Source organism: Botrytis sinoallii (genome assembly GCF_014898435.1).
Source record: "Botrytis sinoallii strain Bc 23 chromosome Unknown BSIN_035, whole genome shotgun sequence".
Taxonomy (NCBI): domain Eukaryota; kingdom Fungi; phylum Ascomycota; class Leotiomycetes; order Helotiales; family Sclerotiniaceae; genus Botrytis; species Botrytis sinoallii.
The window spans coordinates 107,849-134,898 of NW_024066062.1; the positions used below are offsets into that span (position 1 = coordinate 107,849).

General features: G+C 38.3%; 6 protein-coding genes across 6 annotated transcripts; 5 read left to right on the forward strand and 1 right to left on the reverse strand.

Annotated features, from left to right (window-relative positions):
• Nucleotides 1–5,161: 5,161 nt before the first annotated feature.
• EAF02_011739 (uncharacterized protein) lies at nt 5,162–7,907 on the forward strand (the record flags this gene model as incomplete). Its single annotated transcript, XM_038907786.1, has 2 exons — nt 5,162–6,170; nt 6,223–7,907. 2 exons carry the CDS (start codon nt 5,162–5,164, stop codon nt 7,905–7,907), a joined length of 2,694 nt encoding a protein of 897 aa, XP_038752430.1.
• Nucleotides 7,908–8,531: 624 nt separating this feature from the next.
• On the forward strand, nt 8,532–9,954 carry EAF02_011740 (uncharacterized protein; the record flags this gene model as incomplete). The annotated part of the gene is made up of 4 exons (XM_038907787.1): nt 8,532–8,875; nt 9,017–9,426; nt 9,705–9,875; nt 9,935–9,954. 4 exons carry the CDS (start codon nt 8,532–8,534, stop codon nt 9,952–9,954), a joined length of 945 nt encoding a protein of 314 aa, XP_038752431.1.
• A 347-nt stretch (nt 9,955–10,301) lies between these two features.
• Nucleotides 10,302–11,139, forward strand: EAF02_011741 (uncharacterized protein; the record flags this gene model as incomplete). The annotated part of the gene is made up of 2 exons (XM_038907788.1): nt 10,302–10,341; nt 10,388–11,139. The coding sequence occupies 2 exons, from the start codon at nt 10,302–10,304 to the stop codon at nt 11,137–11,139; spliced, it is 792 nt and encodes a 263-aa protein (XP_038752432.1).
• A 1,608-nt stretch (nt 11,140–12,747) lies between these two features.
• On the forward strand, nt 12,748–14,079 carry EAF02_011742 (uncharacterized protein; the record flags this gene model as incomplete). The annotated part of the gene is made up of 1 exon (XM_038907789.1): nt 12,748–14,079. The coding sequence occupies one exon, from the start codon at nt 12,748–12,750 to the stop codon at nt 14,077–14,079; it is 1,332 nt and encodes a 443-aa protein (XP_038752433.1).
• Nucleotides 14,080–23,128: 9,049 nt separating this feature from the next.
• Nucleotides 23,129–24,634, forward strand: EAF02_011743 (uncharacterized protein; the record flags this gene model as incomplete). Its single annotated transcript, XM_038907790.1, has 1 exon — nt 23,129–24,634. One exon carries the CDS (start codon nt 23,129–23,131, stop codon nt 24,632–24,634), a length of 1,506 nt encoding a protein of 501 aa, XP_038752434.1.
• Nucleotides 24,635–25,683: 1,049 nt separating this feature from the next.
• Nucleotides 25,684–25,869, reverse strand: EAF02_011744 (uncharacterized protein; the record flags this gene model as incomplete). Its single annotated transcript, XM_038907791.1, has 1 exon — nt 25,684–25,869. One exon carries the CDS (start codon nt 25,867–25,869, stop codon nt 25,684–25,686), a length of 186 nt encoding a protein of 61 aa, XP_038752435.1.
• Nucleotides 25,870–27,050: the final 1,181 nt, after the last annotated feature.

A 27,050-nucleotide genomic window follows, 5' to 3' on the forward strand; every position in this document is an offset into this window, starting at 1 on the left:
AGCTTTGATTATATCTGAGATTATTATATTAATCTTTTAGAAAAGAATAATAAATATTTTAGGTATAATTAATACTATAATTAGTTATCCATTATCAAGTCAATAGTATATCTTTTCCAATCGAATATTCCGATTATTAGTATCTTTTTATCTCAAGTAATTAATTCTGGATTATTGAAGATTGTCTCTAATTAAAAATATATTTTTTGATAAAAAAATAATAAAAAAATACTTGGAAGGCTATTCAAGATATCGATTAAAACAATTGACTTTAACTTGAGTTTCTATTAACCATTTGTAATCTAAGATTATATTATATGAATCTAAATCGGTAATAAGAAATAGCAAATAAGACTATTATCGAGCATCAATCGTGAAATTAAGAAATATGAAATAAATAATAGCTTCATTTTGTATACCATTATAGCTTTTGACTTCAATCAATAGTTCGAATAGTATAAAGTGGGATTTGAATATAGGGAATAATAATGAAAGGAGTGTCTTATCGATAAAAGCGAAGCTATTCGCTTCGGAATTTATAAGAGATTGAGTATTGTATGAATATTCGTTCTTTGAAAGTGTATATGGTAGATTTATAGAATTATTTTTTATTAATTTTATCAAATCAAGGAATCTTATATCCCGAATTACGTTTAGGAGGGAACTTTTATCTAAGTGTATTAATTTAAATATTGGTTTTCGATAATGCAAACAGATTCGATAGCTTTTGCTTGTATTTCTTAATTTATATCCTTCTCAATATTCTCTTCTATATTATAAAACTCTTTGTCTTTTTCAATCTCTTGAATCTTAATTATAATACTTATATTACTTGTGTGTAATATAAAATTACAATTCATTCCTGATGTAGGGGTGGTAGTACTATGATTGAAATTGTTTTCTGGAAATAGAGTGTTGTTAGGTATGAAGGTTTCTGTATAGTTAGTAGGAATACAAAAAGGATATTGGGTGTGAAACTGAGTAGATGGGTTTGAATTATTTGATAAGCGGAAAGTGCTTCTAGGAGTAGTTGATAAATCAATATTACTAAACAGCTTTCTAAAAGATATCTCTTTAATCATTCTATAATAATTGCGTTTTTGAAGTATAATTTCGAATTCATCAATTTTAATAAGCTTGATAGCCAGATCCTTAATAATATAGCATTCATTAATATAAAGGCCAATAGCTTATTAGAGGAAATTGGATATTTTTCTTTTCAGATTGTAAAAAAGAGTTGTTGGATTGGTAATTTCCGCCTATATAGCTAATAATCTAAATCTGCAATACTATACTAAGAAGTTTCCTTGTTGAGTATTATTAGATATAATCCAATATTTATATTTAGTTCGTATATGATTGGCTTTGGCCGGGTTCTTATAAATGACTGTAAGCTGATTAATCAATTGCTATCCTGTCAAGTAAGGAACTTGAGTGTATAGTAAGAATATATGTTCTTATACCTCTCCTTTTATTTAATCTATTACATAAGATTACTATTACACTTTCAAGATAAACGAATTTTTATAAAGTTTGAGTTATTTAATAACTAATAACTGCCAGAAGCTTACTTTCAACTCCATACCATCTTTGAATTTGAATAAAAGATTGGTGGGCTTCGAAATGTATAAACATTCTACTGTAATAATAAATAAACAAAAATAAAGTATTCAGTAAATTTATAAATTGTTCGATAGGGTGATTGGATTTGAAAGGGGTTTGTTATTAGTACTCGGAAGGAATTGTTATAAAGACTGATTTTGCAAGTGGGGGTTTTTCTTATTCTTTCTTTTCCTAATAATAGGAAATACTCTTTCAATAAAATCGATTGGAATATTAAGAATTCGGACTTTGCGATTTGCAAGGGAATCTATGTAATGTTGCTGTTGATATCTTGAAGGTTGAAATAGATAAATGATATTAAGATTATACTATAACAATTTGTTTTTGAGTTTTACAATTTTGTTCTATAAATTCTCAAAGTCTTTAAGAATCGATACTTATTCTTTCTGTAATAGGAGAGTGTATATTGATATGTTATTCTTAAGAATTAATATTTTAATCAAAAAATTGTTTTCAGACTGTTTTACCCTTTTTATATCTATTAGTATTTACATTAGAATTATAAGGATTGTAACTATCGCTTTGTTGAGATTAACTATCATCAGCTAAAAACGCTCAGCCAGCAAAAGAGAGAGAATAATAGAATCCTTTTGAAATAAATAAATTGAATATGATAGTGGTATTTGTAACTCTATATATTAAGGGTTTATTATCTTCTATCAAATAGATTTACTCAGAATCAGCCCTCTTCCTATAAGTAATATCAAACGTCCTCGATATACCCAAGAAAGTATTATGATTATAAGGTATTATTTGATCAACCACCAGATGACCATGCGATTGTATAATGAGTTATAGATAATGTAATACTTTGCCTTAGAAAAACTGTAAGAACAAAATACAATTTATCCTTAAAATCTACAATTATAGAATCGGGAGCAAAGCGCTTATAGAGTGCTCCTATATACTAGCTATATATACATGATTGTGCATATGTGCAAGCGCGCACATGAGCGATCGCAGCTGTGATTGGATGCGATCCGTGATATATATAATAAAGAGAATAGAATAAATAGAATTGCTAAATCAAAAGCTATTAGAATTTAGAAATTACTCTTTATTTAAAGTTTATTGTAAAGAAATAAATAATAGAGATATTTCATTATTTTCCTTTTCATACTGTTCTTTAAGCTCTCTACAAATCTTATCTACAAATTCTACTTGAAATAAGTCTATATATATAAACATCAGCAATTTATTATAAGATTGACAAATATTAAACACTAAATATTATAAGAAATCAACAAGTTTGAAAGCAATATCAGCCCCTAGAGATTTATATTTGCTAGAATAGTTTTGTATAATTATATAGTATACTTAATACTAAAGAGGTAATAGGTTATCGATTTGAATATATAAAACACTAAAATAGTTTCTCGATTTATTAAATCTCTTAAAGATTTATTAATATAAAATAAACTATTTATAACTTCAGAAGAAATAGTTTTTTGAAGCCTTTTCGATAATATATAGCTTATAATAGATTATTTATATTATTTTGTTTTTAATTATAAATTAATTAATAATAAAATATATCTCAAAAATATGAATTCCTTATCTTATATATCCTAGAGCTATGTTTATTCCACCTTTTAGTGTTTTTATCTAAGAAAGGTATAAAGCATATTGAATCAGCAAAATTATTCTCCTTATTCGAAGAAATGATTATTTATTATATTAAAGCTATAGGGTAATATATAAATTTACTATTAGCTATACGAGTTTCGAATAGAAATTGAAGAATCAACCAGCTCTTTGTATAGTGACTTCAATACTAACAATATTTTCGATTATTAACTTTGCTTACTTGTAGAAGCATTTTCTATAGATAATTAGATGCATAAGACTATATAGTATTATTCTTTTTATTAAATCTAGTATTCTAATTAGATAGATTAAAAAGATACTAATACTTTATATAATATTCTTTAATCTAAATCAAATTAATTAGATTAAATAAATAATAAAAAAAAGAGAATATTTATATTGAATTGATTTTCTTTTTAATTTAATTATTAGTTAGATTCTCATTATTATTAATATATATTTTGTACTCTAAAACAATAGCTTATGTAAATTAATTATAATAAAGTATTCTTTATTCAGTAAATTAATCTAATTATTAATTAGTCTTTTATAAATGACTTTGCATTAAATTTAAAAGAAGCTTTTTATAGAGTTTCTATTTAAACTGATTCATAGATTTTTTCGAAATATCTTCAGTTTTAGTTTTCGGATTTACTGATTTATCCTCCCTTTCAATAATATCAGTAAAGGAGTTTTTTTTATTTTTTAAACTACTATAAATATTATGTTTTAGGTTTTGATTGGTGTTATAGCTATTATCGATATCCCTTTCATTATTATCATTCTTATTACTATTTGTATCAATGTTTTTTGAGAGTCTTTTATTAGTTTCAAAATCCTGCTATATATTATAAATTAATATAATTAAAATAAGTTTTATTTGAATCAAATATTTATATATAGCTTTTCTTTTTTGTAGAAAATATCTTTTTCTAATTAAAGATAATATTATTATTATAAAAAAAGTTAAATAATGAATCTCTAATAGAAGAAAAAAAGAAGGTATTATAATCTCGAAGTTGGCTTTAAGATTTGATTGCTTTTACTATAAATTTAGGTTTTTATTTAAAATAACAAATTAAAAGAAAGAAACTTCGAGTTCAAGATCTTCTACCTCTTTTTTATACAAATATAAACCTTCAATTGCTATTATCATCAATAATTTTCGATTTCCTAAATATTTTCGAGATGTTTTGAATAATGATTGTATTATTAACCATTAAAATAATTTTATATATAAAAAATAGCTTTAAAAATATTTCAAAAAAGGTTCTTTTTTTAAAAAGAAAAGAAAGAAGAAAAATAAAATCAAAATATATTTCTTTTTCAATTCTAAGCACTTTTTCAAGATTATTATTCTATTAAAGCTTTTTACATAATTCTCAATTTTAAATATAGAATTTTAATATCGAATTGAAATTTAAATTGAATATTCTAGAAAAATCACGGATTATTTAGCGGATTTGATATCCAAACTATAAAACTACAAATTAATAATCCATTCTTTTTGAAATGAATTGATGTTATCGCGGAATCCGTAATGATACAAAGTACAGATTATTTCAGTGGATTCAGTACGGATTTTACATCCAAACTAGCCCTAAGATGCTGTCTGACAGAGATATAACATTTGATGATCTAAAAAGCACTTGCATTGTTGTAACCCACCTACAAATTCACACATTGAAAACGAGTGAAGATACTTCTGCCAGCTATTACATAGCTTGCCAACTTGGCAGGATGATATGTTCTGGCCTGTTCATCAAATCGAATGAAGATTCTCAAGATTGATGTGACATTGATTTGACCGCACTGTGTGTGTAATCATAGTCACGTGACTCAGACCTCCTCCACCGCCTACAATCGAATTTCCGGCAGAAAAACCTATTGAGCTTTTTTTATATTTTTTTCTCTTGAGAATTGAATGAGAAATTAACATCAAATCGGCGCAATGGATATCCACCGCTGCAGATTCGTTCCATACCCTCCGTCAACAATCAATGCATTGGCATTCACGCACTCGAACTTGACAAAAGGTCAATCTGCCGTTTCTCCACGATTGGCCCTCGGTCGCGCAAACGGTGATATCGAGCTCTGGAACCCGCAAAAAGGATCATGGCTTCAGGAAACAATCATTCGAGGTGGAAAGGATCGCAGCATTGATGGACTTGTCTGGACTCAAGATCCTACTGAGGAAATTAATGGCACAAAAATAATTGGGAAATCTAGACTTTTCAGCATCGGATATACAACAACTGTTACCGAGTGGGATTTGGTGAAAGGTCAGCCATTACGTTCAGCAAGTGGAAATCATGGCGAGATATGGTGCCTTGCTGCCCAACCTGCAGAGGAACAAAAGCGTGGAGAAGAGCCTTCCGGAGAGTGTCAAAAGCTCATTGCTGGTTGTGTTGATGGAGCTTTGGTTTTATACTCGACAGCGGATGAAAATCTACAATTGCAAAAAGTTCTTGTCCGCCCATCTGCGAAAAAAGCAAAAATTGTCAGTGTCGCTTTCCAGGATCGCTACCATGTTATTGCCGGATGTTCAGATAGCAATATTCGAATTTATGACATAAGGACCGGATCAATGCTAAGGCAGATGTCTTTGGGAGCTGGACCTAAAGGAGGACCCAAGGATATCATTGTCTGGGCTGTCAAAGCATTACCAAATGGAGACATAATTTCTGGTGACTCTACGGGAGAAGTTAAAATATGGCATGGTAAAACGTACAGTATGATGCAGCACATCAAGAGTCACACTCAAGACGTTCTCAGCCTCGCGACAAGCGCTGATGGGATGACATTTTTCAGTGGTGGTATGGATAGACGAACAGTCGTCTACAAACAAATCAAAGGGAAGAAGAGATGGTCAGAAGTCAGGCACAGAAGATATCACACTCACGATGTAAAGGCCATGGCAAGCTTGGAATGTCAAGGAATCAGTGTTGTGGCTTCCGGAGGTAGGCACTCTTTTCATCAATATTTTTTGCGCATGCTAACATTTGTTCGTAGGTCCTGATGCTGCTCCTACAATTCTTCCACTTGCGCAATCGGGTCAAGAGAATCAACGTGCCTTGCCCTTCTTACCTCAATCTTCTATTATTCAAAGCTCTACAAGAAAGAGGTTGATGATGAGTTGGTGGGATCGAGAAATAAACATCTGGCGCATAAACAGACTTTCCGAATCCATCAATGGTGATGAGCCAGAGACTGCGGCAGTCAATCGCAAATTGGTAGCGAAGATATTGGTCAAGGGGGAGTCTAATATCACATCTGCGACTTTGAATGCTGCGGGAAACCTACTCGCTGTTTCAACGATATCAGATATAAAGTTATTTCGCCTCAAGGCACGAAAACCTGAAGAGGGTGAGGGTCTGAAGGTATCAACTGTCGCTGTACCACAAGCATTTTCTTCCGGGGCCCGTATGGTTCAATTCTCCCCTGATGGAAACTGGATATCGATAATTCGGGATGATAGCTCAGTCACAGTAGCGCGAGTCATTCAGGATGATGCTTCACCATCCTCATTTAGCATAATTCCTCAGCTCTCAAGACTTTCTCGTCTCGATCGCAATATCTCGAAAACCAAGCTTCTAGGTGGTCTTGGTGCATATGAAAGAACTATCACTCAAGCAGCATTCTCATCTGATAGTCGAATCTTGGTAGTAAGTGACCTGGCAGGTTTTGTTGATACTTGGGTTCTGGAAGGAATCGAAGATCTTACGCAAGAGTTGGAGGAAGCAGAGGAAGACGACGAATCTGATGATGAATCTGACGATGGTTCCGATGCTGAAGAACGGAAGAAACCAAAACTGATTTTCGGTCAACACTGGACACGAAACCCGTCTGCAACTCGTATACCAAAACTTCCCGCTGCACCAGTTGTACTATCTTTCCGCCCTGCAACTCTACCCGTACAAATCAATGGAGCCACGCCTCCTGCTACACGCAATAATCCACGTCCTGTATCTCATGAACTACCAGTTGCCGAGGATCGTTTAGTCATTGTCACATCCACTAATGAGGTCTATGAATTTGAAGTTTTAGCTGGCTCACTCACACCATGGTCTCGCAGGAATCCTACTTCAACGTTCCCTCTTGCATTCCGTAAAGTCGCAGATTTGGCAAGAGGTTGTTTATGGGATATTTCAAATGGTCGCGAGCGTATGTGGTTACATGGTATCAATTGGCTATGGATGTTCGATTTATCACAAGATTTTCATTTTGAGGATGAAGAAGTGGAGGAGGATGGAGATGCTGAGAATTCGGGAAGCAAACGCAAGCGCTTCCAACTGGGTAAATCCGGAGCTGGTGGTATGATTGACCCAGAAGAGAACGAGACAGGAATGTCTCGTAAAATCCGCAAACTCATCCACGAGGAAGAGACTCAAGAAACCGAGATCGACATCCACAATAGCAAATACGATATGGACGTTGATTCGGAAGACGATGAAATTGACAGGGAACCAAAGTCACTGCTAAGGAAAAAATCGCAGAAGAGCGAAGATGAGAAGTTTGGTGGACCAGCTCAAACTTACAAGACGCTCAAGTATAGACCAATACTTGGTATGGTGGAGATTGGTGAAGGGGGTGAAAACGGACTGGAAGTGGCAATTATAGAAAGACCTATCTGGGAAACGGACTTGCCAATGAGATTAGAGGGCGATCAAGAGTGGGAGAAGAAGTCCTTATATTGAGGGGGAAGGTACTAGATGAGTAATATGATTTTGAACGAGAGCTGGTCAAGCGTAGACTCAATGCATATGGATGGACATGGCGTTTTGGAGCTAGGATGTAATAGGACGTCCAAAAGCAAAAAGTATCTAGGTGGTGTATACATGTGTATAATGAGATAGCAGACCATATTGCTGATAACTTTACAAGATATACAAATGATTTCCCGTTATTGTGAAAGAGGTTCAGTAGTGATTTTCGGTTAAGGTTTCCTGTATATCGAAATGCAACGCTGAGTAGAATACCAGAAACGTACCCCGAAAGAACAAGATTACATGGGATGGCATTATCGGGGTTGGTCTAATGACGATACGTGGGAAAAGAACCACAATTTAAGAGCATCTCGACGTCAAATATTAAAAATCATCTCATCGCTTGTTTACCAACCTTTCAAAAGTCTAGTCCATGTGAGTTTCTCGAATTGTCTGAAAAGTACATTGTTATCAAGCTTACCGAAGACTGATGTGCAACTCTCCTGGCGGGTGCGATAACGTCGTACAGCATGTAGGGGTAATTACTAAATCAGCTGGAGGATTTAGTTATGTGGCTCGAATGTGGCAGTTGCATAGCCTACTTCAATATCAAATATGACCTCGGAAGCTGATGAAATTGACGGTATTGCGCAAAGAACGCAAGCACTTCACACCACGCTCAAAGATTTACAAGCAAGCCTGGGAAGCCTCCATTCAAATCACACATCAGCTGTAACCCTAGTTGCCGCTACCGTCGCCTCATGCGCAGACAATATCAGGACTCTCGAAACAACTCTTCAGAAATGTCAACTCAGTGTGCCCTTTGGTACGAGAGAAAAGATCTGTTTCCTCGGCAAGAAAGCGATCTTTCCTTTCCGTCAAGCCACCCTGCAAAGACTAGAGAATATCGTCTGCAAGCTACAGGCTAATGTGGATATGGCTATCATGGCTCTGCAACTGTAAGTAGACGATTTCGCCACGTGATTATTCCCGGTGTATCACTCTTGGTTTCACTACTCCGTGTTACCACTTGTGCTAGCTATCGCAATGACTATGGAAAGTCTCTAAATAAGCCTAGTATACTACTAACCACATTCAAGTGAGGTCTCTTGCAAATTATCGGAGCAGACATCAAGTATTGTTACAACATCGGCTATTACAACGGCTGGCATAGACTTCATTGCAAAGGAACATCAAAGTTTGAATGCGAGTTTCACGCACATTGATGCCATTCTCCCAACATTGAAAGACGTCATGGACAGACATCTTCAAAATGATATCAGATCTAGATCATTGAATCAGTACATGGTTCAAGAACTTCCAAATGTCAGAATGGCGCTGCAAGACGTTCCGGAAATCGTCGAACAAGCAACGTCGCCAGCATTAAATTCGAATCAAAGACAGCTAGCGGCGACTGTGGATAATACTTCTTCGAAAGCTCTAGTTCCTGATAGTGACGAGCGAGCATTCAAAACATCAATACGCAAAGTTGCAAAAAATGAATGCCCCTGTCAATCACCGGCTCTTTTGGAAGGAAAACATAGCTACTGGTCCTTTTCGACGAGATCTTTGCAGATTCTACGATCAAGAACAAATTATGGTTGTCGCCGGCCTGATTGCCCATCAAGATCTTATTTTGAAAGGAAAAATACCTGGGAACTCACTTATTCTCAGTGCAGTCGGTTGTTGTCAGGAATTCTTCGCGCGAGGCTATGTATCATCTCCACAGCAGGGTCTCTACTCTCAACTTCTCCGAATCTTACCTTTCGTAGGATAGTATCTTCAAAGTTACCAGTCTTCAAATTATGAACGACATTCGAGGAAGGGCATACAAGGTAGATTCTATTGGAGTTTCTTTGGATATGGATGATGTCACTATTCAAATTGGGAAAATGCTTGCAAACGGCCAGGCTTCGTTAAACGACGTCAATAGACGTGGCGAATCTATTCTTCATGTATGTATGTGGCTCTCTTGGACTTCAGATTAGACCATTTAACATAGCTAACAAATAACCAAGATGGCTTGTTTAATCGCTGAAGATCTGGAACTTACAAATACTGAAGTGTTTCAATCTTACAAACGTTTCCTGAGGTTCTTGTCGCCAATATCCCAGGTACTATGGTAAATGACACAAATACCAACGGAGAGTAGGCTATTATGCATCTTTAATCTTCAATAGACCATCTGCTAATTGTATGTTCCAAAGACGCCCCCTGGAGATTCTTTTTGGCTCCAAGGTTCTTGGGTACTATCATCCAGGGGTACCTGATCTATGTTTAAAATTGATAGATAGCATGGGATTGGAACTGTCTGATTCCTGGTTAGATAATCAGTTAGTCGTTTCAGGTTTCCAGTGGTGGGATAATTATTGTAGGCATCTAGCGATGTCTCTTTCAAGCTTTCGAGATGTTCCCGAAATACTTGGTTCGGCAATCCTACTCACAAGTTATACAAATTCTGACAAATTTAGGTTTTCACTGTGGAGCTCTTAGTTCTGCTATCTTGCAGAGATCAGAAGACAGAATGCTACAAATTCTAGCCAACTTCCCGGATAGTGCATATGAGCGGAATACCATGGGTCAGACTCCACTACATCTATCTTCTGATTGGCCAATTGGAATATCTCATCTCTTGCGTATAGGCGGTCACAGTTTCGTCAACAAACAAGACTGCATGGGATATATTCCTGTCGCTTATGCTTTGTACTCAAAGTGTTTGCCAGCTGTCCAATTACTCCTAAATGCCGACAGCCCGCTACATTCTTTCCGCGCAGTTACGAACAATGATACATTGAAAGATATTTTATTTTTTCGTGCCGAGGACGTTTTCCTTGACGCATTGCGCTCGAGCTTAAAGGAAGTTATAAGTTGCATGATAAATTCTCTCGTTGATCGCAGAAATCGACTCTGCCAATCAGCCTTTCAGAGCTTGCAAACCTCAAAAGCGGATAGACTTCCAATCTCAGGTGATCAAGTATTGGATCTTCACGCAAGCTCTACCTGCGCTCTTCTGAAGGTATTTGGAGTTGATATACCTCCAGCTTTACAGGTCCCCGAGGAATACGAGTTAACATATCATTTACTATTCGTGTACGATATATACCTCCGAGAATATGCAATGCCAAGAGTTGAGATAGCAGAAATGTTTTACAACGCTGGATTTCGTGAGATAGAAGAGTACCATTGTTTTGATTCCAAGAGAACCTTGTTGATGTTAACATGAACCGATCACGATACATCCCCAAGTGAGATGATGAACAAGTTCAAATTGCTTTGGTGGCTGATACAGAAAGGAGCAGATCTTCACCGCGCAAAGAGAATATTGCAAGGAGACCGAAGGATTTCATGGAGTCCAGCCACTCACTTCATTGTTGCAAGTCTTCTTATCAAGGATCTTTTGGTTATCACAACGGAAGAAATAAATCTACTGCAAAATGGTGGCCCTGAAAATTGATCTTCTCAGCCCGAGGTCAGAAACGTCATGTTTAGATTTCTAACAACTTCGACAGCTGATCCATGTATACGCGCATGTTCAAAATTGGGATGTACAGCACTCACCATATTACTCAAGCAAAATACCTTGGAGCTTGATGAAGAGGAGATCATGAGTGTTTTTACTGATCTGAGTGAAAAAGGATTTTCTCTTGATTCGACTTACTGGATAATGCGTGCTTCCATTATATTTCTGCTCCAATTTATAGGTACCGATAACGATGCCTGGAAAATACTGGGCCCCGAAATAATTCGCTTTGCGACTTTCACGATTTTAGAACTTACGCATACCTGCTGTGTTATCACCCCTACTCCGAAGGTTCACCTCCTCATCACTTCACACCTTTCCATATCGGAGACAATCAGGATATTCAAGAGGAAGAATCTGCACAAATTGAGGAACTAGAACTACTAGTTCAGGATTTTGAAAGCAAGTACATCGAGCTTGCCCTATTCGTAGGAGGAAAAACCCCCGGACTTGACCATTAGCGCAACCCTACAACGATCTAAATGCTCTAGCTTCATTCGAGGAATTAAAGGTTTAGATAGCATCATGACTGAAGATTTTTATATGGGTTTATCTAACACTATTAACTTTCATGTTTCTACGGTAAGCACATAACACGTGTTATTTTAGGTATCTACTGATAATTTTACTTGTGGTTGATTTATTCCAAAACTTAATGGAGTGGTTAAATTTGACCTCTTTCCTCATACGTATGGCCCCTTCATTCTCGTCTAATTATCACCTTTGCGCATGAGCCCACAATGGTAAGTTGACATCGCGTCATCATGTATAGTAAAAGAAAGGCAGGAACCTCTGGAGGCTTGAATACCCAGAACATACCTGAAGCAGCTCTTGCCATTCCTGTTGAATATCCCAATAAAACTCCCCGTTCTCGATTTTCTTGTAGTATATATTTCATGAGAATTTTGGACACAGAAACTTGTTTGAAGCTCCTGTACAATTTGGACACCGAGCAGTGATATTCTCGTGACTTCTTGCTGGTAGAAGCCATGGTCATGTTGGAGGCTAATTCTGACAGCTTTGATCTAGTGAGTCTAGCGCGTTTACCGTTGAAAGTATGATGTATCGATGATCATATATGGTCTTTTTTACTTCTTAGTACATGACTAGATACTTTCGATTCAGACTATAAATATTGATGATTTCCCATGTCCTCAGGAAACACTATTGCAGGTCAAAACATTATACATTCGTTACTTACAGTTCAATCACTCGACATTTCAATCTCTTGATATATCGATCACTTTAACCAATCACTTTATAGCCCATTCTTCTAGTGCACTCTTCATTTATCACCAAAAGATATCCATTATGGGAAACTCCAAATCTCCTGATGTCGGTATGGACACAGCAGCATTACCGGAGAAAAATCCAAGGATCTCCAAAGACGATAAACAATCACTCTCTCCAGTAACTTCATTCATCGAGAACCCAGCCCTCGCATTGGATTTTCGCTTATTGACCCTTGAATCATCTACGAACGCACCTGATATCGCGCCGCAAACTCCCAAACCTAAAAACATTTGCGAATTAACAATCGACGTCTTAGCTTGCCTCGCCGATTCTCTACCACCCGACACCGCAGCTTTATTGAGTATTTCCTGCAAAGATTTGTGGCGCACACTCGGATCAAAATACGTCGACGCCCTCAAAAACCCTTACAGGGCTGCCTCTTTCCCCGTCCATGATATGTACAAGCGTAATTTAAACATCCAACTCTATCGAAGCTATCGCTACAACTTCCTGCAAATACTCGCACGCGATCTTCCAAATTATATTACATGTTATCCCTGCAACAAACTCCACATGATCGGTACTGCAAATAGTCAGAGGTTGCTTGAATTATCGTGCGCTTTTCATATTGATAACGCTCTACCCCTCTTAAGAGGATATGTGAGCTTCCACGTTTTACAAGCCGCAATGAAACGTTATCACCAACGCCACATCTCTCTCTCAATCTCTCTCTACGACCTAACCATTAATTCCTTGAGCCCAACGTCTCAATTAGTCGAGTGTTCTCGCGAGACCATGCGAATCTCGCACACGACAAAGTCAATAATCTTTCGCAGGCAAAGAATCCTACTACTCCCCGCCAACCATCACTATTCTTCCTACGAAGATCCAGACGCTAGTGTATCCTGGGATTATCCCATCTGTCCCCATCTCAAATGGGACCGTTCCTACGATTTCCGCGGGCGCGCGCTCAGCGTCTCCAATCGATCCTTGACATTGCCACGTTTCCAATCGTGCGATTACTGCATGACGGATTACCACGTCGCGGTGCAAGATCGCAAGGAAGGGGGCGATGCTCTCTATCTCACTCGCTGGCAGGATCTCGGCTCCGGCGAGTCGCCGCGGGAATTTAATTGGCAGAACGCAATCTCGGATGGCACAACTCAGAATCAGGATAAAGTCTCGCGGTATGCATATGAACATGGTTCTGTTTGTGAGGCGTTTGAAGGGAGACCGGGGGAGAGATTTGAATTTGATAAGAGCATGAGGGAGGAGGATTGGGAAATGGTGAATGGACATTCGATTTCGAGAGCGAGGGATGTGCAGAGGAAGAGGGGAAAGGAGAAGAAGCTTCCGTTGACATTTTTGACGGTTAGAGATGATCCTATGGTTTGTGCGTGGTTTGAGTGATTTTTTTGCAAGTTTAAAGAAAGGGGATATCAATCTGAAGTTTTAATGTTTAATATTAAGTGTATATAAGGAAATTGCTTTTATAAAAATTAATCTCAACCCTATAGATATTTATGTGTAGATGAATCTGTGGTTTATTTTCGGAACATCATCCCAATTTACTCATACACGATCCCCATTTTGAATCTCGAATCCCTCCACTTAGAAGAATCCAAGACGAATACTGATTTCTAAGTCCTTGTACAATACCCTTCGCCAACTATCTATGCCACTTGACATCTCGAAATAAGTATAAACATACACTCACTGCCCATACAAATCCTGTACCCTTTCATACATCTTACACATATCATCTCCCACTTAGGATTGTGAAAAGACCTCTTGTTAAAATTGCAGCTTTATTTCATATCATGTTAGCATAAAATCTCAATGTCGGTAGTCTTTTCAAGAATTAGGGTCTTGATATTAACGATATCATCCGAACACAGGGCTATCGTCCAAAGCTATATCTTGCCATCATCCGATCGAAGTGACTGCAGAGCTCTGTGGGCTCGTCAGTTATATAGGTCTTTTCATGTCTCTTCAACTGACCGTCACATCAATTTTTTATCCCTACTTCCACTCCATTTCTATAGCTTCCGTAGTGCGCAAATATATCTCATATATTGCCATATCATTTTGAGATAAGTATCCTATTCTCGCATTTCTCATGTGATCCAGTGACTTGTGATAATATCCTCTTATGTATTCCCCAAGTTATGAGAGGTAGCCAGATGATCGGTATAGAACGGTATATCAATTTAAGCGCTACTTCTCTTTATCAATTGTTTCTATTCCTTGAGCAATAGAGAAGCTACCCCCTTTCCCCCCTCTCAGAGGCGAGCCATGGAATGAACACATACAAACAAGAAACAGCTACTTGCCTACCATCAACGTTAACTGCTTTTCAACCCTCACATCTTGAACAGTCAGAAGTATATAATTCCAAACCTACATGTACATGCGACAAGATAGTAAAATACAAGAGAATCAATCTCATCCTAATATTATCACAAGTATGTATCTCACTAAATCCGGGCCATCCAAAGCCTTATCTACAACCCGTAATAGGAATGCGTTCGAGCTGCGACTAGCAGCATTATAGCGTTACCGGTCACTTGCATTCTACTCAATCAACAGATGCTGACAGACTCCCGGGCCAGTTGGCCAAGTGATGGCGAAAAGCATATATATCCACGTAGTTGCAAGCGGGATTAAGAAGTGTGTGGTGACGAGCAAGTTAAGAAAAGAATTGACGATAGAATTTGTGGGTTTTGACTACGCTCTTTTCTCATGCTTGTTCCTTTGTCCACTGGAAGAAAAACACTGGTACTTCCCTCGTCATCTAACTCCACTTATTTATACGGTGTAAAGATTACGATATAGTAACGAATACTCAGGAAGGATAAAAATGAAGGCAATAGCGCTCAAGTGCAACCTGTCAACATCAATTCAACGGCCTGCCCACCCACAAACACACAAAAAGGCCATTACATTACATTGCGGTTCAATTTTTTATTCTTTTCCCTTTTCTTTTCAGAGCTTGCGCCAGCCGGTGTGAGGTGGAAGGAAGTGAATTAGTGGAAATAGAACAAAGTTTGCGTGTGCTTCCCATGTGATATAACGTATGACGAGCAAGAATTTAAGCTTAACGATTTTGATACACGTGAATGAGATATTTTTCGGGTGCGTCGTCACGTTGGTGAGAGAGAAGTAGGAGAGTTGACAGGGAAGAGGTGAAGTTAGAAGTGATGATGCGTGAATGAAAAAGAGAAAGGGTACGGAGCATTAACGGGACTCTTTCGTTCCGAATCCGAATGGATGTATTTATCCGCTTCAATGATCCATCAGTAATGAAGATCTGTCTTGAAAATTGTGGGTTAGGGAGGGGAGAGAACAGGCAGTAAGAATGCATCATGCCAATCTCTAGGGTATGGAAAATATGAATAAGGCTATGTTATGTGTTATATAAGACGATGGACAGATGACCCTGAAACTATGGAGACGTTAGATTCATGAATCAATTGATTTCCACTTTATATGACTCAATCATTGAGTGGGAAGAGTAGGGAACTTGGGATACGGTTCACAAGTCTTGGATGCATGAATTCGTGGAGAATACTTAGTATGCGGGTATTATTGAGAATTGAAAGACTAATAGATAAGTCATACTTGACAGAATCTATCAACATCAATAAGAAAGCTTTGATACGAAATTCCCAAAGTCTAATTGGTCAAATTCGTAAGCCGTCTTCACGAGACAGAGAAGAAATTGATAGTATCTTCACTACCAAGACGTTGAAGTCAATATAACGTGGCAGGGAATGATAGATTGAGACGGTACATACGCGTCCGTCCACATTACTAGAGGTGGAAGGACGGTTCAAGTAGCGGCACATTTTCTGTTGGTCTCTTTGGCATCTTGACTTTGGAAATTTCGGGTTGACATGAGATGGATTTTGAATGATTGACCGAGAGAAAATCGATACACAAGTCAAAGTGTCCGTACAAAACGCTCGCACCAAACCCAAACGCGCTCCCTCTCATCCATTCCATCCGGAAAATCATGACGAACAACCAGGTTTGATATATTAACACATGACTAATATCCACCCGTGACGACGCAGGCAATTCCTTGACCACCACGTGTGCACCAGGAATGAAAGCACTACGAAAGAAAGCACCGAAGTACACACAAAATAGAAGTTTAATCGCGCATCATGATCTCCATCTTGCGTGATCCCTCCCTATCAAAATTCAAGACTATCATACCACGTACCAAGTCCAACAACTTCAAAAGAAAAATCAATATAAATTAAAAGATATTACGCGTACGTGGTACACATGAAGGGATGAACTTTTCTTGTTAGCTCGCTTTCGGGTGGTGGCTCCTGCGGCTGGGAAGAGCCTCATCTCATAGCTGTCTATCTATATTAGACTTAGACTGGAGACTAGGTGTACGAAGTAACAAGTATGGAGGAAGCTATGACCATTAAATGGCATATCGCGCGGCTTTCATGTTTGAAGTGTACTTGAAGAGTGTCTGCAGCCTGATAGGAGGAAGGCTGTGTAGGTTTTAAAGTGTTGTTCGGTATATATCAATATCTTATAACGCCGAGATTTCTAAAATACCCGCGTGTGAAGATCAGACTTGATGGAGGTTACAATTGGAGCGCTTGAAAGCTTTATTAGAAAGACATTTGATATACATATAGTACTTAATAGCATAGCTATATAGACCGAATCGATTATGAATTTACTACTACTACTATAGTACTTAATTTACCTGAGATTTTGAAGCTTTGAGCTTGCTTACAAACATCCCATACTGCATATATTTCAGCTGAAGATGTCGTCCACTTCCTGCGGCTCGGCCAACAACAAAGTTTTATATGAGACGACCGTATTCTCCGTTCGGTAATTTGAAGGAATATTTTTTCGATTCTGATGTCTGCTTTTGGAAGAGCTGCTGGTTGGGTAAAGAGAAAGGAGCGCTTGTTTGATATGATACACAAATATGGGATGTTCTAAATGGGTAAATTCAATGGGTATACATCAAAAATAGACGCTACGCTGATAAATCTTAGCTTGGCGTGGTGAATAAGAGTCGTTGAGTGATTTGATCAGTAGGGGAGGGAAGTATTGTTCCTGATCTCCTGTGTTAACATCTCTCTACCGGTAGGTGTTTTTCCATATTGTCAGACTAACATACCGATACCTCCCCTCCTTGACCTTTTGTATTCAAACCCAGATCAAAAGATATAGCATCGAAATCTCAATTCAAGTAATTCTCATTCATAGTAAATAAATTCATCATACCAAAGCTTAACTCAAACTCTATCCATTCCATTCATCAATCATAAACCATGAACCCTTTTCCACGTGCAGTCACCCTTCATTCTCGCTAAACCGGTGTGTACTTAACCAGCCAAACACAACACGCCACAAGGGGTAGCCAGCCGCGCAATCCTTCAATCAGACTATACCTTTTGGAGAATCAGAGCGCCGATGCCAAGAAAAAACGCGTATGCCTTGTGGTTTTAAAAGATTATGGGGAAAATTATTTTTACGAATCAGAAATATGGGGATGAGATTGAGATTTTTGGTGAGGTCTGGATTTTGACGATTTTTCGATGCCAAGATTCAAGAAGTGTTGGAATTGATGTTTGTACGAGGGGAAGGGAGACGAAGATAACGAAGTCGTTGTTGTTGTTGTTGTTGTTGTTGTAGTTGACTGAGATAGTCTTCGTGGAAATATATATCCACGTGTTGTGGTATACGAGTACTCCCGAAGATCTCAAAACAACTTATCTCTGCCAAGATGGATTGCGTGTATGTATATCAAAATCCTTGATACCAAGACGAACGAGGAGCTTGTACAAAGTGTAATCGACGGACTTATTTGTTCCGACATGGCATTGTTATGTTAAGAAACGAATGCCATAGGCACTAAGTTAGAGGTATTTGTAGATAACTCATGATGAAGCACCTATTGTTCCTAAGATGATGACGGATTCTCCAGTTTCCGATGGTATGCGTACGAATCTTTGAAGGAAACGAAAGACCTAGTGTACAAAGTACATTTATGAGGCTCAAACTGAGGGGTATGATTTCGTTTCGTATGTACTTGGTGACGAACTTTTGATTTTGAATTTTGGATTTCATACCTTGTGAACAGTTATGGGTGAGGTTGTGCTGGAAATTTAGAGATTTGATGATTGAGAAATGCAATTATTTAGAAGGCATAGTGAAAGGGAGATCTAGAGTTTTGATATAGCATTATGTCTATATCTTTATGACTTCCTGTTAATATAATTCGTCTGATGTTTATATGACCACCTGTATGAATAAAGTAGCAATGTATTATTACAGCACTCTAAGAAGTGTGCCAAGTATCATCGGGTGAGATTGATCCATGGTAATCGTAACGTTGGCAAAAAGATCTACTATTGTCGTCGCAATATGGTTCATATGATACACGTTAGCCAAGAGATATTGGAATCCTTCGTGAAGTTTTGAATCATCTTTTTCCAGTTCTAGAGAGATCTTCATTCATACCTAGAAAGATAGCTGAGAAGCTATAGAAGATTGATATGGAAAAGCTCTACAATTCGGTGTAGATGAGAAAGATCTCGAATCTATGCGTCCAACCAATCATGTCAGATAGAAAGACGATTTCAGTATTGAAATGAGTCGATCGCTTAAATAGAAGTCGTCGTCAGCTCCTGACTTTTTTCTTTCTTCTCATCTAATAGTCCACCAAAACGGTCAAACCATTCCTAGGTAGCCCACGCCAACCTTCTTTTAAGCTTCCGACTATCTATCAGTGTCTGATTACAACTAGTAACTTGTCGGGTACCAAAGAGGTAGCATGTACTTAGGAAAATGTAATGAGGCTTCCCTTAGATCTGAGTATTCAGATGAATCTATTGATTTGTAAGATCATACAAAACATATATAACGTGTTTTATCAGCATGTGGCCCATATCAGCATGTGGCCCACTTTCACCTCAATTCACACCTTCAAACCTATATTATTCAACCATTATTGAATCAATTGATTAAAACTATTAAGAATCTAATAATCTAGGATCTATTACATTGTTTTGACAAGTTCTTGAATTGTGACCTGGTTTTCCACACTTACTACAGCACCTATTAGAAAATGCTTCCCCATTAGGATTTCCCTTATTTTGACGCTCATCGCGTTGAATCTGAATATCAACCTCTTGCTGAGATAATATATCAAAAGCCTCTTGTCCAGTAAGTACTCCTCCTTGGCGTAATTGGGTTTTTTTCGCGCGTCGACGCTTGCTTAATGCCTCATTTGCCTTTCGAAGTGTACGAATCTCAGCATTCAAAAGTGTATTTTCATGAGCTAATCTCTCTGTACCCTTAGCTAGAGCTAATACAGTTTCGAATATAGGTGTAGGGGAGCTTGATTGATGACGAGTTATTCGAGATTTAACTAGTGTTGATTGAGAAAGAGCTTCAGTTGGATTGTGAGGGGTTTGAGAGATCCATTGGTTTAGATCGAAAAAGGGGGGAGTAGGTGTACGAATTCGAATATCTAGTTTCGAAAGCACAGCTTCAGGATTAAAGGGTATTAAACCTGCTCCTCGAAACCCTGATTTCACATTCTGAATTGTGATTGATTCTTCGTATGCAGCTTTAAAAGCTATAAAGAATTCAACCTTCGAAATATGATTGATATGTGCCTTGATAAATCCATTAATTTGACCACCATATGAACGTTTCAGATTGCCAAAACAACCCACATCAAGTGGTTGAGTTAAATGACTTGAATGCGGTGGTAATCCTAAACATACAATATCATTCTCTTTACAATATGCCTGAAAAGGATCTGATACGTGGCTTTCATGCCCATCTAGCACCAACATTCGATATTTGCCCTTTCTTCGATTCTTAGTATGCTTATCGAAGTGTTTCAACCATTCTAAACCTGTCTCATTGTTTGTCCATCCATTAGATGTAGGTTTAATAGCCCAATCCGCAGGAAAACCGGTTTCGGTATACCAATTGGAAAGATGGACCTGTCCCTGAACCACTAGAAATGGGGGTATAGTTTCACCCTCCCCATTACCACATATGATCGCTGTAGCCCATTCTCTATTGCCTGGTTGTATTGCCTTGCTTCTGCCATTTCGTTCAGCACTAGTTACTACCATTCCGGGGCATATTATACCCATCATAAAGCCCGTTTCGTCGAAGTTGTAGAAATCGCAATCGAGAATACCATATTTCGCTCGCATATTCGAAACTAATCGAAACCACTTCTCAACGAGCTCAGGATCTTCGCAGAGAGCCCTTTGAAAGTCATAAACACGACTAAAACGCGTCTTTAATTCGATTCGACGCTTTACGAATCGATGCGCCCAGAGCTTCCCAACACACTTTTCACCCCTCGATTCAAGAATATGATTCGCCATATCTTCCACATTTCTTAATTTAGGTGGAAATCCTCTCTCGTCCATATCAATTATATATTCAGAAATGATATTCTCTTCTAGTTCTGAAAGATTGTAAGATTTATGTCGATATTCAGTACGAGGGGATAAACCGTCAATTCTATGCCGTAGTGTTGTATGCGGGACATTGTACATATTAGCGATCTTTCGAATGCTTAGTTTTTTGTCTTTTTGAATAGCTTCGATGGCAAGGAGTATACAAGCTTCTTGATTCTTCGAATTCATCGTGGATTGTTGATAAAACGCGTGTTGAAAGAGAAAGGTGTGAATTGAGGTGAAAGTGGGCCACATGCTGATATGGGCCACATGCTGATAAAACACGTTATCCTAAAACCGACGAGTAAATGAAACCCCTCTTAATTTGAGTATCTATTTTCTTCATGGACTTGGCATAATCTTGGCGATGCAAAAGTTCCGAATACTAGTATGATAGGAATCCAGATTATCCAAACCATTGTGACTCTCCATTAACGTGGATTCTAAGTCCTGAGTCCCGATGAGCAGTTGATAGTAGACCTAGATACTGAACCGCGCGTACGAATTTATTGCCAAGACGAATCTAAATTTTTGCAATAATCAAGCCAAATATTGCTGTGTACAGAGTCGAGTAGAGTCGAGTAGAGTTAAAGAGCAAATTTACAACAGATTGATAATCATCTATCATTCCCATCTGAGGGGGAAAGGATAGATTCGGTATGGACTATATGAATCTATCCATTGGGGAAGATGTCACAACTCACGACGCATGCCACGAGGATGTATGAATTGTTCAAGTTGATAATACCTACCACAGTACTCTTAGTTCCCTAAACATCTTTTAAACTTTTTGGGTCTCCGGAAAAATCTTGGGATCTACTTTATTGATCAGTCTAATTAAGTTATTAGACTCTAAATCTGAGTCCAAGGGAGGGAACTTACGCAGTACCGGTGAATTCTTAGTCTAGTCGTACACTATCTTCGTACACCTCTAACCTGGGCAGTGGGCATATCCATTTCAGTATGTACACATTTCTCAACCCATAACAGTTCATTATTCTACCTAGGTATTATACGAGTCTTTTGATTCTGTTACTTGTAAGAGAATACTATCTATTCTTTACTTTATCCTTCTTTCGACTACATACCTATCTAGTTTTCAAGAACTAGAACTAGGACGACTTATAAGAAGACTGAGACGACTAGGACAACTACGACGACCAAACTCGATTCTTTACTCAGTATTGTCGCTTTCGCTTTCGCTTTCACTCCGAATTTGTTTGAGGTTATTGATAAAGTCATAAAGATCCAATTTCTTCCTCCTTCCACCCTCCCCCTTCCCTTCTCTACCTACCCACCTAGCTAGATACTTCAAAACACCAACCTGACGAGGATCTATAAATTACGAATAATCCCTAGCCTAAACACCATAAGCGAAAAGTGGCGATTGCGACCAAAAAAGTGCCCAAGTTCGATTTGGAGGGCTGTGCTCGAGGGACAAACTAGAGAGAGAGAGAGAGAGAGAGAGAGAGAGAGGGAGAGAGACGGAGAGAGAGTTTGCGTGCGTGAGCGAGTGAGTGAGAGAGTAAAGAAGAGTAAAGAAAAGAAATATTGATTGGAGATACAACTTTATTTTCTACCACTACTTTCATACTTACTTTACTTCATTTACATTTCAATTCTTTTTACTTTATTAAAATCCTTCCTTTTTATCCTTGGAGGGTACATTCGACTACCCACGCATTGTTATCACGACCATTCCTCGGACGATACCACACCAAAATCCTCTTTCGATTATAGAACCAGCCACAATTTACACAAAGAGATACATACAGTAGCTGGAGAGAGAGAGAGAGAGAGAGGAAGAGCGAAGAGAAGATTGGTTGTGAAGGTTGAAGATTGAAGGAGTGTCGAATCATCTTTTTCCCTTTCAATACGTACCATTCAATACGATACAATACAATACCTCGACCTTCGACCTTCGACATTCAAATATTATTTCTCTCTTTCGACAACATCGCCATCACCACCAACAATATATCAAAATGGCCGATCGAAATGCACCAAATGGGGAATACGATGAAGCATGGGCAAAAGATTTAAGACAACAATTCGAAGGGTTATTAAGGACGAAACGATTAAATGAATTGGATAAATCGAGGTCAAGAAATGCATCGCCATCACCAAGAGAAAGATCATCATCATCCAATTTACGAGCGCCTTCTTCACAACAACAACAACAACAACAACAATCTCCAAACTTTCGTCCAACTTCTTCATCAAATAATTCAAACCCTTCAACACCTCCTTCGTATTCGTCCGTAAGAAATTTACCAAAGATTCCATCACCACCGGCAGATGTACAATCACAAAAGTTTCGAAATCTATTAATTTCCATCTCACAAACTCCTACGAAATATGAAAACCCCGGTTTGTTGGATGAAGCTCTACAACATTTACCATTAGATAGGATATATGGAGAGGCAGAAGAGGAAAGTCAAATATTACAAGCTGAAGCCGAAAGTATGGGAGATGGAAGGAAGCCCGAATGGGGTTATCAAGATTGTGTGATTAGAGCTCTATTGAGGTATGTTTGTTCTGCTGTCTTGGATTTGCGCTTGGCTTCCCGTCATCGCTCTGCCGCTTTGCTCTACATTCCCGATGTAACTGGTCCTAACCTCTTATCAGATGGTTTTAAACGTTCATTCTTTTCATGGGTCAACAATCCACCATGTCAAGTATGCATGTCACCTACAGTAGCCCAAGGCATGACACCACCTACACCCGACGAATCAGCATGCGGAGCAACAAAAGTCGAATTGTATCGTTGTTCAGCCGGAGATTGTAGAGCATATGAAAGATTCCCCCGATATAGTGACGTATGGCAATTATTACAAACGCGCAAAGGAAGAGTAGGAGAATGGGCCAATTGTTTCAGCATGCTGTGTCGCGCAGTAGGAGGTCGTGTAAGGTGGGTTTGGAATGTCGAAGATCATGTCTGGACGGAAGTTTATTCGGATACGAAAAAGAGATGGATTCATGTTGACGCTTGTGAAGAAGCTTGGGATAATCCGAGATTATATGCTGAAGGTTGGGGTAAGAAAATGTCTTACTGTATTGCCTTTTCGACGGATGGTGCGACCGATGTTACTAGAAGATATGTTCGAAAAGCGGATCATGCTCTCCCAAGAAACAAATGCCCAGAGGAAGTTATGCTATACATCCAAAACGAAATTCGAGGTCTTCGAAGATCAAATATGAATAAGGATGAGAGGTTTCGATTGGAAAAGGAAGATGCGAGAGAAGACAAAGAACTGAGAGGTTATGTTGTGGCATCCATTGCACAATCTGTTGTATCGGGATTGAGACCAGATGGATCTTCAAATCAACACATGGCAACTCCACCACCTCCACCTCAGAGACAAGAAGATCAGAAATTACCGGCTGAACAACCTGGTAGACAAAGTGGTGCTCAAGAATGGGCTAATGCTAGAGGTGAAGCTGGAAGAAGAAGTCAACACCCAAGGGATCCTTCACAGCATGGACCTTGAACTTAATTCGACAAGCTGGAATTCATTCTTTATATACAACAGCACAATCGACCCATGGATTCGAGAACTGGACCACTGGTATCCTTCTTTCATGAAGGTAATAGCGCAGGTACCATAGCACCATCGAAAATTATCGAGCCGCGGATTTATCGCATTGACGCCAATTAATCATCGCTCTCGAGGAAAAACACACCAACAAACACGAATTGACATCACCATCATGTTATACAACATTGTTCAATTCTAATATACACTCAGAATCACCATTTCACCCATCTTTCGTGGTGGTTTGGAAGCCATTTATATTACCGGCTTGTACGCTATTTATTTGATATTATATCATTTTGCGAGGAGTTTTGGAAACTTAAATATTATGCAATATACACACATACATAATTTTATTTGTTTACGGGGAGGGGAAAGGGGGTGGGATGAAGGATAAGCTGTGGGTGGTTTGGATACTCTTGAGGGAGAAACCAAATTCGGATGCACCCGTTATTCAGCTGGCGTTTTTTGTTTCTTTGGATTGAGGGAGTGAGGGAAGGAAGTAGCATTATGCACATCACCAATTTCCTATGTTATTTACAGTCATCATCGTGGGACGAATTTTAGGAAAGGATAAGGAAGATTGAATTGGATGAATTGGATGAAAGGCCTAGACTGGATCGGATTGGGATATGGAATGGTAGATACCCTGGATGGGGATTGGATATAGGAATGGGGTGAGGAAGAGAAGAAAAGAGGAGGAGGAGGGGAGATGGAGATATATTGCTAGAAATTTGTCTGGGTATATGTCTATATATCAGATGAGATGGATGGAGATGGGATAGCATAGCATAGCATAGTATGAGATAGGATGAGTGAATGAATGAATAAAAGCATGTTGGCTTTTTGAAATCTAGAAACTTTGGTTACCTACCTAGGTACTTACACATATTGTATCTTGGTGAAGTCAACAAATGAATGAATGAATTTGATGAGTGATTTAGTTACCTAGTAGGCATAGGTAGGTAGGTAGGTAGACAACGGTTGACCTGATCTGCGGTTCCCTATGAATGGTTGCTTGCTTGCTTGAAGCGATGGGCTGTGTATGTATAACTGGCTGGGTGACTGGCTGGCTGGCTGGCTGGCTGGAAGGAAGGGTCTATGGGTGTGGTGGTGGTGGTGGTGGTTTTGGTTTTGGTTGTGGTTGTGGTCATGGTGGTCATGGTGGTCATGGTGGTCATGGTGGTCATGGTGGTGGTGGTGGTGGTTAATTCAGACTTGTATGTGTATGTGTATGTATGTTTAGATGGAGAAAGAGAAAGGGAAAGAGAGAGAGAAAGAGAAGGAAGGAAGGAAGGAAGGAAGGAAGGGAGGGAGGTCTGAAGGTCTGTCTGTCTGTCTGTCTGTCTCTAAGGCTCTAAGGCTTTAAGGGCTAGGTAGGTAGGTAGGTAGGTAGGTAGGTAGGTAGGTAGTTAGATTTAAAGGAAAGGATTCTCTGTTGAGATTTCGATATTCAACCCAGAGAAAGAGGAAGAATAAAATAAAACAAAATACACATCCTCACCTCCTCACCTCCATCCACCTATTCATTCATTCAATTCCTCACACAACCATCTGGTGTTGAATAGTATCTACTCGTACTAGGTAGTAGGTAATTTGGAATGTTTATGCGATGAAGTAGTATGATATTGGTGATATTGTTAATATTTGTGATACCTAGGGATTGTGCATATATACCTAGGTAATTTTAACCCAAGATCGAATAACTTTTTCTATTGCTTATATTATGGTTACTAGGTAGGTATGGCCTTTTTTTGCTTTTTGTCTTTTTGGCTCTTGTCTGAGAGAGGTTTGATTTTTTTTGTTGTTGTTGTTGTGTAGTAGGTGGGTAGGGGTGTAAGTATGTGGACTCGTAGATAGGTGTATAGGAATTCTTGTATCTCATTTATTACTCAAGTCGATGTATTCGAATGCAAATTCACCTCACTTGATACTGATCTTAATATCAATATCAATATCGAGATTGATCACCTCATCACCACCTGCACCCAAAAACTGTCGGTGAAGCAAAGGAAGGAAGGAAGGACTTTAATCGAGACCGACACTTGGTTGGATTAATTAGATGTGGGGTAACCTTGATGTATGAGAGGTCGGTTGGGTTGGTTGAAGAAAAGGGAAGAAAAAAATGCAGAAAAATTGACCGGCATAGGTATCATATCATTCATACCCTACATGTACATAATCAACGAGACGACCAACACCTTCCCCATCTGCTTTTCATTCATAAGGTAGATTTTCCTGGACGAGGAGGAAGAAGGAGGTTTCTGTTTTTGGGGGCCATTTTTGAGGAGTTTTTATTTTTTATTTTTTATTTTTTACACACTTTTGATTGTGATTGATTGTTTGATTGGAGATTGGAGATTGGAGATTG